This window comes from Carcharodon carcharias, chromosome 9, assembly GCF_017639515.1.
Source record: "Carcharodon carcharias isolate sCarCar2 chromosome 9, sCarCar2.pri, whole genome shotgun sequence".
Lineage (NCBI taxonomy): Eukaryota > Metazoa > Chordata > Chondrichthyes > Lamniformes > Lamnidae > Carcharodon > Carcharodon carcharias.
In genome coordinates, this window is record NC_054475.1 from 90,424,222 (window position 1) to 90,440,067 (window position 15,846).

Consider the following 15,846-nt stretch of genomic DNA (forward strand, 5'->3'; position numbering starts at 1 on the left):
GGAAAAACTCAGCAGGTCTGGCAGCATCGGCGGAGAAGAAAAGAGTTGACGTTTCGAGTCCTCATGGCCCTTCGACAGAACTTGAGTTCGAGTCCAGGAAAGAGCTGAAATATAAGCTGGTTTAAGGTGTGTGTGTGGGGGCGGAGAGATAGAGAGACAGAGAGGTGGAGGGGGGGGGGTGTGGTTGTAGGGACAAACAAGCAGTGATAGATAAAAACAAAAAAACTGCGGATGCTGGAAAGCAGTGATAGAAGCAGATCATCAAAAGATGTCAACGACAATAGTACAATAGAACACATAGGTGTTAAAGTTAAAGTTGGTGATATTATCTAAACGAATTTGCTAATTAAGAATGGATGGTAGGGCACTCAAGGTATAGCTCTAGTGGGGTTTTTTTTATAATGGAAATAGGTGGGAAAAGGAAAATCTTTATAATTTATTGGAAAAAAAAAGGAAGGGGGAAACAGAAAGGGGGTGGGGATGGGGGAGGGAGCTCACGACCTAAAGTTGTTGAATTCAATATTCAGTCCGGAAGGCTGTAAAGTCCCTAGTCGGAAGATGAGGTGTTGTTCCTCCAGTTTGCGTTGGGCTTCACTGGAACAATGCAGCAAGCCAAGGACAGACATGTGGGCAAGAGAGCAGGGTGGAGTGTTAAAATGGCAAGCGACAGGGAGGTTTGGGTCATTCTTGCGGACAGACCGCAGGTGTTCTGCAAAGCGGTCGCCCAGTTTACGTTTGGTCACTCCAATGTAGAGGAGACCACATTGGGAGCAACGAATGCAGTAGACTAAGTTGGGGGAAATGCAAGTGAAATGCTGCTTCACTTGAAAGGAGTGTTTGGGTCCTTGGACGGTGAGGAGAGAGGAAGTGAAGGGGCAGGTGTTGCATCTTTTGCATGGGCATGGCGTTGTGCCATAGGAGGGGGTTGAGGAGTAGGGGGTGATGGAGGAGTGGACCAGGGTGTCCCGGAGGGAGCAATCCCTACGGAATGCTGATAAGGGGGGTGAAGGGAAGATGTGTTTGGTGGTGGCATCATGCTGGAGTTGGCGGAAATGGCGGAGGATGATCCTTTGAATGCGGAGGCTGGTGGGGTGATAAGTGAGGACAAGGGGGACCCTAACATGTTTCTGGGAGGGAGGGGAAGGCGTGAGGGCGGATGCGCGGGAGATGGGCCGGACACGGTTGAGGGCCCTGTCAACGACCGTGGGTGGAAAACCTCGGTTAAGGAAGAAGGAGGACATGTCAGAGGAACTGTTTTTGAATGTAGCATCATCGGAACAGATGCAACGGAGGCGAAGGAACTGAGAGAATGGGATGGAGTCCTTACAGGAAGCGGGGTGTGAGGAGCTGTAGTCGAGATAGCTGTGGGAGTCGGTGGGTTTGTAATGGATATTGGTGGACAGTCTATCACCAGAGATTGAGACAGAGAGGTCAAGGAAGGGAAGGGAAGTATCAGAGATGGACCACGTGAAAATGATGGAGGGGTGGAGATTGGAAGCAAAATTAATAAATTTTTCCAAGTCCTGACGAGAGCATGAAGCGGCACCGAAGTAATCATCGATGTACCTGAGAAAGAGTTGTGGAAGGGGGCCGGAGTAGGACTGCAACAAGGAATGTTCCACATACCCCATAAAGAGACAGGCATAGCTGGGGCCCATGCGGGTACCCATAGCCACACCTTTTATTTGGAGGAAGTGAGAGGAGTTGAAGGAGAAATTGTTCAGTGTGAGAACAAGTTCAGCCAGACGGAGGAGAGTAGTGGTGGATGGGGATTGTTCGGGCCTCTGTTCGAGGAAGAAGCTAAGGGCCCTCAGACCATCCTGGTGGGGGATGGAGGTGTAGAGGGATTGGACGTCCATGGTGAAGAGGAAGCGGTAGGGGCCAGGGAACTGGAAATTGTTGATGTGACGTAAGGTGTCAGAGGAATCACGGATGTAGGTGGGAAGGGACTGGACAAGGGGAGAGAGAAAGGAGTCAAGATAACGAGAAATGAGTTCTGTGGGGCAGGAGCAAGCTGACACGATCGGTCTACCGGGGCAGTTCTGTTTGTGGATTTTGGGTAGGAGATAGAAGCGGGCTCTCCGAGGTTGGGCGACTATCAGGTTGGAAGCTGTGGGAGGAAGATCCCCAGAGGAGATGAGGTCAGTGACAGTCCTGGAAACAGTGGCTTGATGTTCAGTGGTGGGGTCATGGTCCAGGGAGAGGTAGGAGGAAGTGTCTGCGAGTTGACGCTCAGCCTCCGCGAGGTAGAGGTCAGTGCGCCAGACAACAACAGCACCACCCTTGTCAGCGGGTTTGATGACAATGTCAGGGTTGGACCTGAGAGAATGGAGTGCAGTAAGTTCAGAGAGAGACAGGTTAGAATGGGTGAGAGGAGCAGAGAAATTGAGACGACTAATGTCGCGCCGACAGTTCTCAATGAAAAGATCGAGAGAAGGTAAGAATCCAGAGGGAGGGGTCCAGGTGGAGGGAGAATATTGGAGATGGGTAAAAGGATCCGTTGAACTGGGAGAGGACTCCTGCCCAAAGAAGTGAACCCGGAGACGAAGACGGCGGAAGAAGAGTTCAGTATCATGCCGAGCCCGAAATTCATTGAGGTGAGGGCGTAAGGGTATGAAACTAAGTCCTTTGCTGAGCACTGAACGTTCAGCATCGGAGAGGGGAAGGTCAGGGGGTATAGTGAATACACGGCTGGGGTTGGGACTGGAAGAAAGGGTGGGGACGGAGGGACAGGCAGGGGTGGAGGGTCCTAGATGGGTGTTGGTGTCGATGAGTTGTTGGAGCTTGCGTTCCTTAGCACTTGAGAGAAAGAGAAAAAGTTTCTTGTTGAGGCGTCGGATGAGCCGAAGGATAAAATGAAACTGAGGGCACGCGCAGCTTTGAAAAAGGGTACGGCGGTGCTGCTGGAGGGAGAGGTCGAGTGTGTTCATATGGCGGCGCATGGCACTGAGAGTGGATTTCAGAATGTGACGGGAACAGCAGTCCGAGAAACATTTTATGTCCCGGAGATACCTGTAATCCTGGGTGGGTTCGAAACATGAGGGGTGGAATTTCAGTTGAAATCCACGTGGGGTAAGTCGGAGACGGAGACAGTCACTGAGAAAGGAGATATGGCTGTGAAAGCGGGTTTTAGTAAACACCTTGTCAAACACTAGGAGGGAAATGGAAAGCAATGAAGGTGAACAAGGCAACAGAGAGATACGGAAACCTCTGACATGTCCTCCTTCTTCCTTAACCGAGGTTTTCCACCCACGGTCGTTGACAGGGCCCTCAACCGTGTCCGGCCCATCTCCCGCGCATCTGCCCTCACGCCTTCTCCTCCCTCCCAGAAACATGATAGGGTCCCCCTTGTCCTCACTTATCACCCCACCAGCCTCCGCATTCAAAGGATCATCCTCCGCCATTTCCGCCAACTCCAGCATGATGCCACCACCAAACACATCTTCCCTTCACCCCCCTTATCGGCATTCCGTAGGGATCGCTCCCTCCGGGACACCCTGGTCCACTCCTCCATCACCCCCTACTCCTCAACCCCCTCCTATGGCACAACGCCATGCCCACGCAAAAGATGCAACACCTGCCCCTTCACTTCCTCTCTCCTCATCGTCCAAGGACCCAAACACTCCTTTCAAGTGAAGCAGCATTTCACTTGCATTTCCCCCAACTTAGTCTACTGCATTCGTTGCTCCCAATGTGGTCTCCTCTACATTGGAGAGACCAAACGTAAACTGGGCGACCGCTTTGCAGAACACCTGCGGTCTGTCCGCAAGAATGACCCAAACCTCCCTGTCGCTTGCCATTTTAACACTCCACCCTGCTCTCTTGCCCACATGTCTGTCCTTGGCTTGCTGCATTGTTCCAGTGAAGCCCAACGCAAACAGGAGGAACAACACCTCATCTTCCGACTAGGGACTTTACAGCCTTCCGGACTGAATATTGAATTCAACAACTTTAGGTCGTGAGCTCCCTCCCCCATCCCCACCCCCTTTCTGTTTCCCCCTTCCTTTTTTTTCCAATAAATTATAAAGATTTTCCTTTTCCCACCTATTTCCATTATAAAAAAAACCCCACTAGAGCTATACCTTGAGTGCCCTACCATCCATTCTTAATTAGCACATTCGTTTAGATAATATCACCAACTTTAACTTTAACACCTATGTGTTCTATTGTACTATTGTCGTTGACATCTTTTGATGATCTGCTTCTATCACTGCTTTCCAGCATCCGCAGTTTTTTTGTTTTTATCTATCACTGCTTGTTTGTCCCTACAACCACACCCCCCCCCTCCACCTCTCTGTCTCTCTATCTCTCCGCCCCCCACACACGCACTTTAAACCAGCTTATATTTCAGCTCTTTCCTGGACTCGAACTCAAGTTCTGTCGAAGGGTCATGAGGACTCGAAACGTCAACTCTTTTCTTCTCCGCCGATGCTGCCAGACCTGCTGAGTTTTTCCAGGTAATTCTGTTTTTGTTTTGGATTTCCAGCATCCGCAGTTTTTTTGTTTTTATCTCAGGGAGAAAAGGAAACTGGTTATGTTCTATAAAATGTGGAATGAACTGGTGGGAATTGACAGAACTAATTACCTAGTGCCCCTGGCAATGACAAAACATAAGGCAGTCACCCAGACAAACTACAAAGGCCACTTGTTTCCAATATAGTGTATCACAACCTTTCTTTCCAGGAACAATCCCATAGTGGAACAAGCTGCCAAAAGAAATAGTCACAGCCCCATCACTTGAAATCTTCAAAGTACAACTTTAGATCATCCCCATTTATAAGTATTTCCATTATCATGACTACCATAACAGCACGTCATGTCTGGTTCAGTTTGCGCTAACCACATTCATAAATGTTGACGGAATACAGATGTTCGTCCGTGATGTGACACAACCAAAGCAAAAGAAGCAGAAGCAGAGGGCAGAATTTTGCCTTTGATGGGCAGGCGGGCCGGACCGGCTCAGCGGCAGGCGGGCAGATGAAGCGGGCCCCATCGCCATTTTGAGTGGGTGGGCCAATTAAGGCCCGCCCGGGGGCTGCCCAACAAGAAGCGCTATGTACTTCCTGTGCAGGGGAGGAGGGATTCCCCAACTCTCAGAGTGCGCTCTTTTGCTGTCTCAGGGAGATCAGTGAAAGTGTCATAAACCTCAAAAATAAAATAATGAAAAAATTAACTTGTCCCCCTCATGTGACAATGTCACATGAGATGGGACATGTTAGTAAATATGACAAAAGCTTTATTAAAGATTTTTTAAATAGACGTGAAACCTCATCCCACCAGTGGATGAGGTTTCATGCTTTTTCAAAAGCCTGCTGGGGTTCCTGGCCTGCCCGCCAGCCTTAAGATTGGACGGGCAGGTCCTTTAAGTGGCTTAATTATCCTCAATTGGCCATTGACAGGTCGGCGGGCGGACAGCTGATTTCGCTGTCCGCCTGCCTTCCTGAATATTTAAATGGGGCGGGACGACATCAGGGGGAACCCCCAACATTGACCTGCATCATTTTCACATTGGCGAGCAGGCCCTGCCCCCAACTCGCCGACGGAAAATTTCTGGCCAGAGTTTTTAGAAAGAGTCCTACTTAAATCTGTAACCATCTTGTCCACTATTCCATGTTTGAGCAGCTCCAATCAGTTTTCTGCCCCGCAACAGCGCTGATATGGCCCTTGTCAAATGCATTACCGACATCCTATGTGACTGTGGCCATGGTGAGCTATCCTTCCTCATCCTTTTTGAACAACCTGTAGCATTTGATGTGGTTGACTCTGCCATGCTCCTCCAACACCTCTCCTCTTTTTATGAGGCTGCCCTTATCTGGCTCCATTACTATCTATTCAGTCATAGCCAGAGAATCTCCTGCAATGGCTCCTCTTCCTGCTTGTGCACAGTTACATCTGGAACTCCCCAAGGACCTGTCCTTTGTCCCCTCCTATTATTTACATGCAGCTCCTCTGCAATATCATCTAAAACACATGAAATTCCTGAAGTATGCTGATGATGTCCAGCTGTGCCTCATCACTGCCGCTCTTGACCTCTCCACTGCCTCTGATTTGTCATGCCACTTGCGCAACATCCAGTGTTGGACAAGCATGAAGTTCCCTTAATTAAATATTCTGAAGATCTAAGCTGTTGTCTTTGGTTCCTGCCCCACAAACTCCATACCTCTACCTGGCTACTGCCCGAGGCTGAATAGACTGTTTGAAACCTTGCCATCCTATTTGTCTCTCAGCTGAGCTTCTGACTTCATATCGTCTCCATTACCAGATCTGCCCACCTCCACCTCCATAAGGTTGCCCATCTCCACTGTACCTCAGCTTACCTGCTTTTGAAATCCTCACCTGTGCCTTTGTTACCTCTGGGCCCGACCATTCCAATGCTGTTCTGACAGGAATCTCACATTACAACCTCCATAAACTTGAATTAATGAAAAATTCTTCTCCTTGTATCCTAACATGTGCGAGGTCCTGTTTGCTGTAGGGTGTTGGTTATAGTTTCGTAGGTCTGAAGAAGTCTTCATAGGCATACGTAGGTTAATTGTAGGTCCTTATTGACTCTTAGAGCTCTTTACAAATATACAGTAAAGGGTACAGCTAGGAGCTGTCTTCATGCTTGCTGATACACACAACTCTGTCCAACACTCAACTGAACCTGGGTGTGGGTCATGTGCTCTCTGCATGAGCAGTGCTGTACTCTTAGGTTCTACCTTCTAAGATCTCTACATTTAGCCAATTCTGGCCTCTTTTGCGCACCTGATTTTTAATGCTCCAACATTGGCAGCCATGTCTTTAGCTCCTAGATCCTGCACTCTGGAATTCCTTCCATAAACCTCTGCACCTCTCTTTTCTCCTTAAAGATGCTCCTTAAAATTTTTACCAGGTTTGTGGCCACCTGACCTAATATCCCATTTATGTGGCTCGGTATCAAATTTTGTCAAGTTTTCTTTGATAGCACTCTTGTGAAGTGCCTGGGACATTTTACTATATTAAAGGTGCTAAATAAATGCTAGTTGTTATTATAATTGAGCTCAGAATGTGTTCAGGAGAAACTGATCTCTAATTTATTCAAAGACATCCTTCACAGCAATTTGTGCTTATAATGTTAATGGAGCAAGCTAAGTTACATCCATCTGTGCCTTGAATCATGAAATCATAAAATGGTTACAGCACAGAAGGAGGCCATTTGGCCTATCGAGCCCGTGCTGACTCTCTGCAAGAGCAATTTAGCTAGTCTGGCTACCCTGCACTTACACTGTAGCCCTGCCATTTTTTTTTTCTTTCGGGTGCTTAGCAAATTCCCTTTTGAAACTCGAGTTTGAATGTGCCTCCACCACCCTTTCAGGCAGTACATTCCAAAGTGTAACCACTCACTGCATAAAAGTTTTTCCTCATGTTACCTTTGTTTCTTTTGTCAATTATCTTACATCTATGTCCTCCCATTCACCAATTCCTCCTTCCATTAATAGGAATGGTTTCTCTTTATCTACTCTGTCTAGACCTTCATGATTTTGAACACCTCTACCAAACCTCCTCTCAACCTTCTATTCTGTAAGGAGAATAACCTCAGCTTCTCCAGACTGTCTATGTAAATGAAGTCTCCTGTCTCTTGAACCATTCTCGTCGACCTGCCCAGGGATGGTGATGGTGGTGTCTGGGACAGAGTCTATAAGGTATGATTTGGTGACTATGTCAGGCTGTTGCTTGACTTGTCTGTGGGACAGTTCTCCCAATTTTGGCACAGGCTCCCAGATGTCAGTAAGGAGGACTTTATAGGGTTGACAGGGCTGGGTTTGCTGCTGTCGATTCTGGTGCCTAGGTTGATTCCAGGTAGTCTGTCTGGTTTCATTCCTTTTAGACTTCATAGTGGTTTGATACAATTGAGGGGTTTGTTAGGCCATTTCAGAGGGCATTTGAGTCAACGACATTGCTGTGGGTCTGGAGTCACATTGTGGGCCAGACCAGATAGGGATGGCAGATTTCCTTCCCTAAAGGACATTAGTGAACCAGGTGGGTTTTTACAACAATCCATGATAATTTCATGGCACATTACTGAGTTTAGTTTTTAATTCCAGATTTATTAATTGAATTTAAATTCCACCAGCTGTAATGGTGAGATTTTAACCCATGTCCCCAGAGCATTAGCCTGCCTCTCTGGTTTATTAGTACAGTGACATTGCAACTATGCCACCGCCTCCCCTTAAAATTGTTTTAAAATAAAATAAATCCCGACTAAGCTATCTTAAAATAAATATTTTAAACACGTTTTTATTTTAACTATCTTAGTATAATATAATTCCATATAATGAAAGGTTCATTTAAAAGTCAACATAGCACTATCAGATTATGTGTGATGTTCAACTGGATGTAAGAGATAAGGGAGCGATTTGAGAGGCTGTCAAGAGGTAGAACTGGATGTCATTGGCTGACCCCATGGATTACGACAATGATGCTGTTGGGGTAAGTAAGGTGAAAGTAACCTGTAAGAAGGATGCAAAGGGTAGAATTTTCCCAGCCCCGTGGTGGTGGCTCTGGATGCTGGGTGTGGCTGGAAAATTTAGGAAAAAAAGTGAAAGGCTGCCTTCCTGACATGTTCCCACCTCCTCATGCATTTCCTGGAGTGCAGGAGCGCAGCAGTAATGGCAACGTGCCTGGCAGCAGCAGCCAGATAGTCACAGTAATTATTGCTGTAATTAGCAGGCATTTTTTTGAATGGACTGCAATTTTGCTAAAGGCAGATGGGGCCCCCGCTTTGTTTGCAGCTTGTCTACTCTCATAAGGCAAGTGCATAGTGGGGAGTCAGGGCACCATGAGGTGAATTTGAAGTTTTCATCTTGAAGGATTAAACTGGCAATCCTCAGGCCATCCACTTGTAAAGGCTTGCAAATGGATATGCTGTACCTGTAGCCGGATACACTAGGTAGTGTTCGGGGGGAGAATTGGCTGCTAGTCAGATCATCATTATTGCACGTCCATCGTTTGCCATCTCCTGCTCCATTCAGATCAGCAGCACACAGCCTTCACAATGAGGCTTCTGGTTCCCCTTCACTTTGGGCATTCTGATTGTCCCTCCTTCTGCACCCCGCTCACTGTCCTTAATTGGATAGTAAATTGTGAGATGGCCTACAAATTGGCTACCGCTCACTGGCCGCATCCCATAACATTAAACTAGCGGGCACTCTACTAGAATGCAGGGGATCGGTTCCCCATTGCTTGTGGCAATGTTCAGCCCAAAGAGGCTGCAAAAGGATATAGCTGGGTTCAGTGAGTGGGCAAGAATATGGCGAATTGAGTTTCATGTGGGGAAATGTTTTTGAAAGGGAAAATAGAAAATAATTTAAATGCTGAGAAACTTTTTAAGTTTGTTGTTCAGAGGAATGTGGGTGACCTAGTACATGAAACACAGAAAGTTAACCTGAAAGTACAGCAAACAATTCAAAAGGCAAATGTTATGTTGGCCTTTATTGTAAGGGGGTTGGAGTACAAGAATAAGGAAGTCTTGAAGCAGTTGTGTCTGGATGAATGCAGCTCCAACAACACTCAAGAAGCTCAACACCATCCAGGACAAAGCAACCCACTTGATTGGCACCGCCTTAAGTATTCACCTGCTCCACCACTCACACATAGTGGTAGCAGTGTGTACCATCTACAAGATGCACTGAAGTGATTCACCAATGCTCCTTCAAAAGTACCTTCCAAACCTGCGATCTCTACCACCTAGAAGCACAAGGGCAGCAGATGCATGGGAACACTGCCACTTGCAAGCACCCCTTCAAGTCACACACCATCCTGACTTAAAACTAGATTGCTGTTCCTTCACTGTCACTGGGTCAAAATCCTGGAACTATCTCTTTAACAGCACTGTACCTCACCACGGGGTCTGTGGTGGTTCAAGAAGCACCACAACCTTCTCAAGGGGAATTAGGGATGGGAAATAAATGCTGGCCTAGCCAGCGACACCCACATCCCATGAGCGAATATTAAAAAAATTTGTATGGGGCTTTGGTGAAACCACACCTGGAGTATTGTGTACCGTTTTAATCGATGTCACTAAAGATAGACTTGCCTTTGAAGAGATGCAGGAAGGTTCACTTGATTGACACCCAGGATGAGAGGGTTGCTCTATCAGAAGATATTGTGAGTGTAGAAGAATGAAAGGTAATCTCATTGAAACATATGAGATTCTGAGACGGCTTGACAAGATATATACTGAAAGGCTGTTTCCCTTAGCTGGAGAGTCTAGAACTAGCATTATCCAGGATAAGGGGTCGGCCATTTTGGACTGAGATGAGGACATTTTTTCACTCAGGTCTATGAATCTTTGGAATTCTCTACATCAGAGAGCTGTGCATGCTCAGTCATTGAGTATATCCAAGGCTAACCTTGATTGCTTTTTGGATTCGTAAGGGAAAGAAGGGATAATGGTGATTGGGTGTGAAAGTGGAGTTGAGATCGATGATCAGCCATTAGCTTGATAAATGCCAGAGTAGGCTTGAGGGACTGTATGACCTACTCCTGCTCCTATTTCTTATCATCTTATCTAGATGGAGAAGCTGAGGGTTCAAAAGTGGATTACTGGGAGTCTCTGGAAATGATTGGTGCTGTACAGAAGAGAAGACATTGCTGGAGATACTCTTGCTTTGTTTGAATAGATAAGCGTGGAACCAATCGAAGACAGTCACTTGGAGCTAGACTGAAGACTGTTGAAGGAAGTTGGTGTGTCAAAAGCTGCAGGCCAAGGAGGATGAAGAATTATGCCTTTGGTTATGCCTATTTAGGTTTTATTTTGAGGGGCATAAAACTGGAAGAATTCAAACTGGAGGTTACAGGAGAGGTGAACACAGCAGGAATCAATACTGGAATTAAAACGAAATACTGCGGATGCTGGAAATCTGAAGTAAAAACTAAAAATGCTGAAAAAATTCAAGAGGTCTGGCAGGATCTCTGGAGAGAGAAACAGAGTTAATGTTTCGAGTCTGTATGACTCTTCTTCAGAGTCAATGGAAAGTGGACAAGAATGAGAACCCAAAGTGACTTTCCTTCTCCTTATCCCAAGAGTGTATCTACACTGCGGGCAGGGAAAAGTTGCACAAATTGAGAATTGAAACTAGGTCCCTTTAATTTACATTTCAGTAGACTATTGAATGTCACATTGTGATTTTAGTGTCCGTAAAATGTGATATCTGAAGTAAAAAGGTAGGGATAGTTAAACAAAATCTCTATATACTAAGTGTTTTAAATTGATTTAAACCTTTTCCCCTCATTCTTCAGGCACAAGCTGAGGAGCTTTTTCCGACAATTGGATTTAGTGTGGAGAAATTCTCTACATCAAGGTACAGTAATTGGATTTATATAAATAATGCTCTCTCTTTTCCCACACTGCCCCACCTCTTTTTTTTGCACTATCTATGTGGCCTCTGGAGAAAAATGTCCAAATTCTGGACCTTTTCTAGTGGTGGGCCATTGAGACTTCCCCAATCCATTTTAGTTAGCATCATTACCATTGGCAGGCAGAGGTATTATTGTGGACTGAATTCAGGCTCAAAGCTGAAAGATGAAAGGACGATGTATTAAACCAGTGGGATCACAAACTTCTCTTTTGGTTTTTCTCTGTATTTGCACTTGCCCTCCGCTCACAGCTTCACGTGGCTAGGATAGATAAAGATTAAAACAAGCCTTCACTAAATTAAAGTAATCATACATTATTATCTATCACTTTTTTTCTGTTGGTTACTTTGTTCAATTTCAGATTGTCCTTCACTGTGTTTGATATGTCTGGCCAGGGAAGATATCGAAGCCTCTGGGAAAACTACTATAAGTAAGTAAGATGACAGTAAATCAAATGATATGTAAAATGCATGAGTGCAATTGTGTATTTTGTACAGAATCTGTGAATTGTTAATTTATGGCATTTGTTCTGACTTACATGTATCATTAGATATATTCTTCAGTGTAATTCGATGAGTTACAGTTTAAAAAGGTACTAGATGACAATGATGGGAAAGAAAAACGGGAAATTAAAGCATGCCCCTTGACGTTCAGTGGCATCACCATCACTGAATCCCCCACTTCAACATCCTGGGGGTTACCATTGACCAGAAACTGAACTAGACTAACCATATAAATACTGTGGTGACAAAAGCAGGTCAGAGGCTAGGACTTCTGTGATGAGTAACTCACTTCCTGACTCCCCAAAGCCTGTCCACCATCTCCAAGGCACAAGTCAGGACTATGATGGAATACTCCCTACTTGCCTGGATGAGTGCAGCTCCCACAACACTCGAGAAGCTTGACACCATCCAGGACAAAGCAGCCTACTTGATAGGCACCACATCCACAAACATTCACTTCCTCCACCACCAACGCACAGTAGCAGCATCGACAAGATGTACCATCTACAAGATGCACTGCAGTAATTCATCAAGGCTCCTTAGACAGCACTTCCAAACTCATGAGTGCTACTATCTAGAAGGACAAGGGCAGCAGACAAATGGGAATGCCACCACCTGGAAGTTCCCGTCCAAGCCACTCACCATCCTGATTTCAAATATATCACCGTTCCTTCATTGCCGCTTGGGCAAAATCCTGGAACTTCCTTCCTAACAGCACTATAGGTGTACTTACACCACATGGACTGCAGCGGTTCAAGAAGGCAGCTTACCACCACCTTCTTAAGGGCAACTAGGGATGGACAATAAATGCTGGCCCAGCCAGCAAAGCCCACATCCCATGAATGAATGAAAAATAGATAAGCTGGGAGTGGTGCTGAGAGTGGGGGAGGAAGCGGGTGGATGCTGGGAGCAGTGCTTTGGAGTAGGAGAATAAAGGAGAATGGCAGCATTAACTGAGAGAGAATGGGTAAGTTACAAACTTAGGAATGCAGTAGATACCTTCTTGAGTTCAGTGGAGTCAGTCATTTGCTTGAGTTGTCCAGAATAAGAATATAAGAAATAGGAGCAGGAGTAGACCATGCTGTCCCTCAAGCCTGCTCTGCCATTCAATATGATCAGGCTTGATCATCTTCCTCAACTCCAATTTCTAGCCTGCTCCCCATATTCCATGATTCACTGATGGATTAATAATCTATCAATCTCAGTCTTGAATATACTCAATGATGACACAGACACAACTCTGTGGGGCAGACAATTCCAAAGGTCCATAACCTCTGAGTGAAGAAATTTCTCTTCATCTTAGTCCTAAACGATTGAACCCTTATTTTGAGATTGTGCTTCCATTTTCTAGATTTGCTAACCAGGGGAAACAACTGGTGTTTACCCTGTCAACTCCCTTCAGAAGCTTCTATGTTTCAGTGAGATCACCTTTCTCTTCTCTAAACTCCAGAGAGTATAAGTGCAATTTACTCAACCTCTCATGATAGGACAACCATCACATTCCAGGAATCAATCTAGTGAACCTTCACAGTACCGCCTCGATGGCAGGTATATCCATCCCTAGATATGGATACCAAAATAATGCACAGTACTCCAAAGCACTGTGCAGTTGTAGAAAAACTTCCTTATTCTTCTACTCCAATCCCCTTGCAATAAAAGCCAACATGATATTTGCCTTCCTAATTGCATGCTGTACCTGATTGCTAACTTTGTGTTCCTTGTATGAATACTCCCAAGTCTCTCTGAACATCAACATTTAAAAGTTTCACATCTTTTCAAAAATATTTGCTTTTCAATTCTGACTACCAAATTTCCTCCACCACATTTCCCCACCATTATATTGTATTTGCTAGCTTGATGACCGCTCATTTAGTCTGTCGATATCTCTTTGCAGTCTCTTTGTATTCTCCTTAGTTTACATTCTCATATAACTTTGTATTGTCAACAAACTTTGATACATTAGTTTCAGTCTCCTCAAGTTAGTAATATCGATTGTAAATTGCTGAGACCCCAACACTAATTCTTAAGGTACTCCACCAGTTAGAGCCTGCCAAATTGAAAATGCCCCGTTTATCCCTACTTTCTGTTTCTTGTTTGTTAACTAATATTCCATTGATGCTAATAGATTACCCCAACTCCATGAGCCCTCATTTTGTGTATTAATCTTTTCATTGGCACCTTATCCTGCAGATTTGTCGGCTTGTAGCCCTTAAGGTTCTCCAATACTTTTTTTCCACTGATATGAAATACCTTAAGTTCCTCACTGTTATTAGCCAGTTGATTATCCTCCATTTCGGTATATAATTTGTGTCTTCTACTGTGAAGACACAAAATATTTGTTCAATTCTCTGCCATTTCCTCATTCACAATGCTAACTTCACCTGTCTCTACCTCTAGGTAACATCTACTTTGGCTACTCTCCTTTTTATTTACTCATCGAAACATAGAAAATAGGGGCAATAGGTCATTTGGTCTTTTGAGCCTGCTCCACCATTCAGTATGATCATGGCTGATCCTCATCTCAATGCCGTACTGCCGCATTCTCCCCATACCCCTTGACGCCTTAAGAGTCCAGAAATCTATCTGTTTCCTTTTTAAATATATTTAGTGACTTGGCCTCCACAGCCTTCTGTGGCATATAATTCCACAAGTTCACCACCCTCTGAGTGAAGAAGTTTCTCCTCATCTCAGTCCTAAATGGTCTACCCTGTAACCTGAGACTGTGACCCCTTGTTCTAGACCCCCCTAGACAGAGGAAATATCATCCCTGCATCCAGTCTGTCCATCCCTATCAGAACTTTATATGTTTCAATGAGATCTCTCATTCTTCTAAACTCCAGACTTAGTTGGCCCAATTTCTCCTCATACAACAATCCTGCCATCCCAGGAATCAGTCTGGTGGAACTTCGCTGCACTCCCTATATGGTAAGTGTATCCTTTCTTAGGTAAGGAGACAATACTCACAATACTTCAGGTGTGGTCTCACCAAGGACCTGTACACTGCAGTAAGACATCCTTGTTCCTGTACTGAAATACTCTCACAATGAAGGCCAACGTACCATTTGCCTTCTTAACTGCTTGCTGCACCTGCATGCTTGCTTTCAGTGATTGGTGTACAAGGGCACCCAGGTCCCTTTTTATGTCAACATTTCTCAATCTATCACCATTTAAATAATACTCTGCCATTTTGTTTTTCCTACCAAGGTGGATAACTTAAAACTTATCCATGCTATACTGCATCTGCCATGTATTTGTCCACTCACTCAACATGTCTAAAGCACTTTGAAGCTTCTCAACACCCTCCTCATCACTCACTTTCCCACCAAGTTTCATGTGATCAGCAAACTTGGAAACATTACATTGGGTTCCCTCATCCAAATCATTGATATATATATTGTGAATAGCTGGGGCCTAGCACTGATCCCTGAGGCACCCCACTAGTCACCGCCTGCCACTCCAGAAAAGACCCATTTATTCCTATACTCTGTTTCCTGTCTGTTAACCAACTCTCAATCCATGCCAATGTGTTACTCCCAATCCCATGTGCTTTAATTTTACACACTAACCTCTTATGTGGAACTTTATCAAAAGCTTTCTGAAAATCCAAATACACCACGTAATCTGGTTCTTTGTAATCTATTGTGCTAATTACTTCCTCAAAAAACTCCAGTAGGTTTGTCAAACATGATTTCCCTTTCATAAATCCATGCTGACTTTGTCTAATCCTGTTGATATTTTCTAAGTGTCCTGTTATCACAACCTGTATTATAGCATTTTCACTGCTACTGGTAGTGTAATTTCACTGTTTTATCCCTCCTTCTGTCTTTAAATAGTAGGGTTACATTTGCCACCCTGCAATCTGTCCAATCTGTTCCAGAATCTACAGAATTTTGGAAGATGACAACCAGCGTATCCACTATTTCCATGGTCACCTCCTTTAGTACCCTGGGATATAGATTATTGG

The 15,846-nt window shown here is 44.9% G+C and overlaps 1 protein-coding gene across 1 annotated transcript in view; it reads left to right on the plus strand.

Annotated features, from left to right (window-relative positions):
* The window catches only part of LOC121282443 (ADP-ribosylation factor-like protein 6), a 53,001-nt gene that overhangs the window by 9,920 nt on the left and 27,235 nt on the right, over positions 1–15,846 (plus strand). The window contains exons 2-3 of the mRNA XM_041196150.1: positions 11,263–11,324; positions 11,741–11,809. Of these exons, the coding sequence (XP_041052084.1) occupies positions 11,263–11,324; positions 11,741–11,809 (131 nt within the window). The remainder of the gene's footprint in view (positions 1–11,262; positions 11,325–11,740; positions 11,810–15,846) is intronic.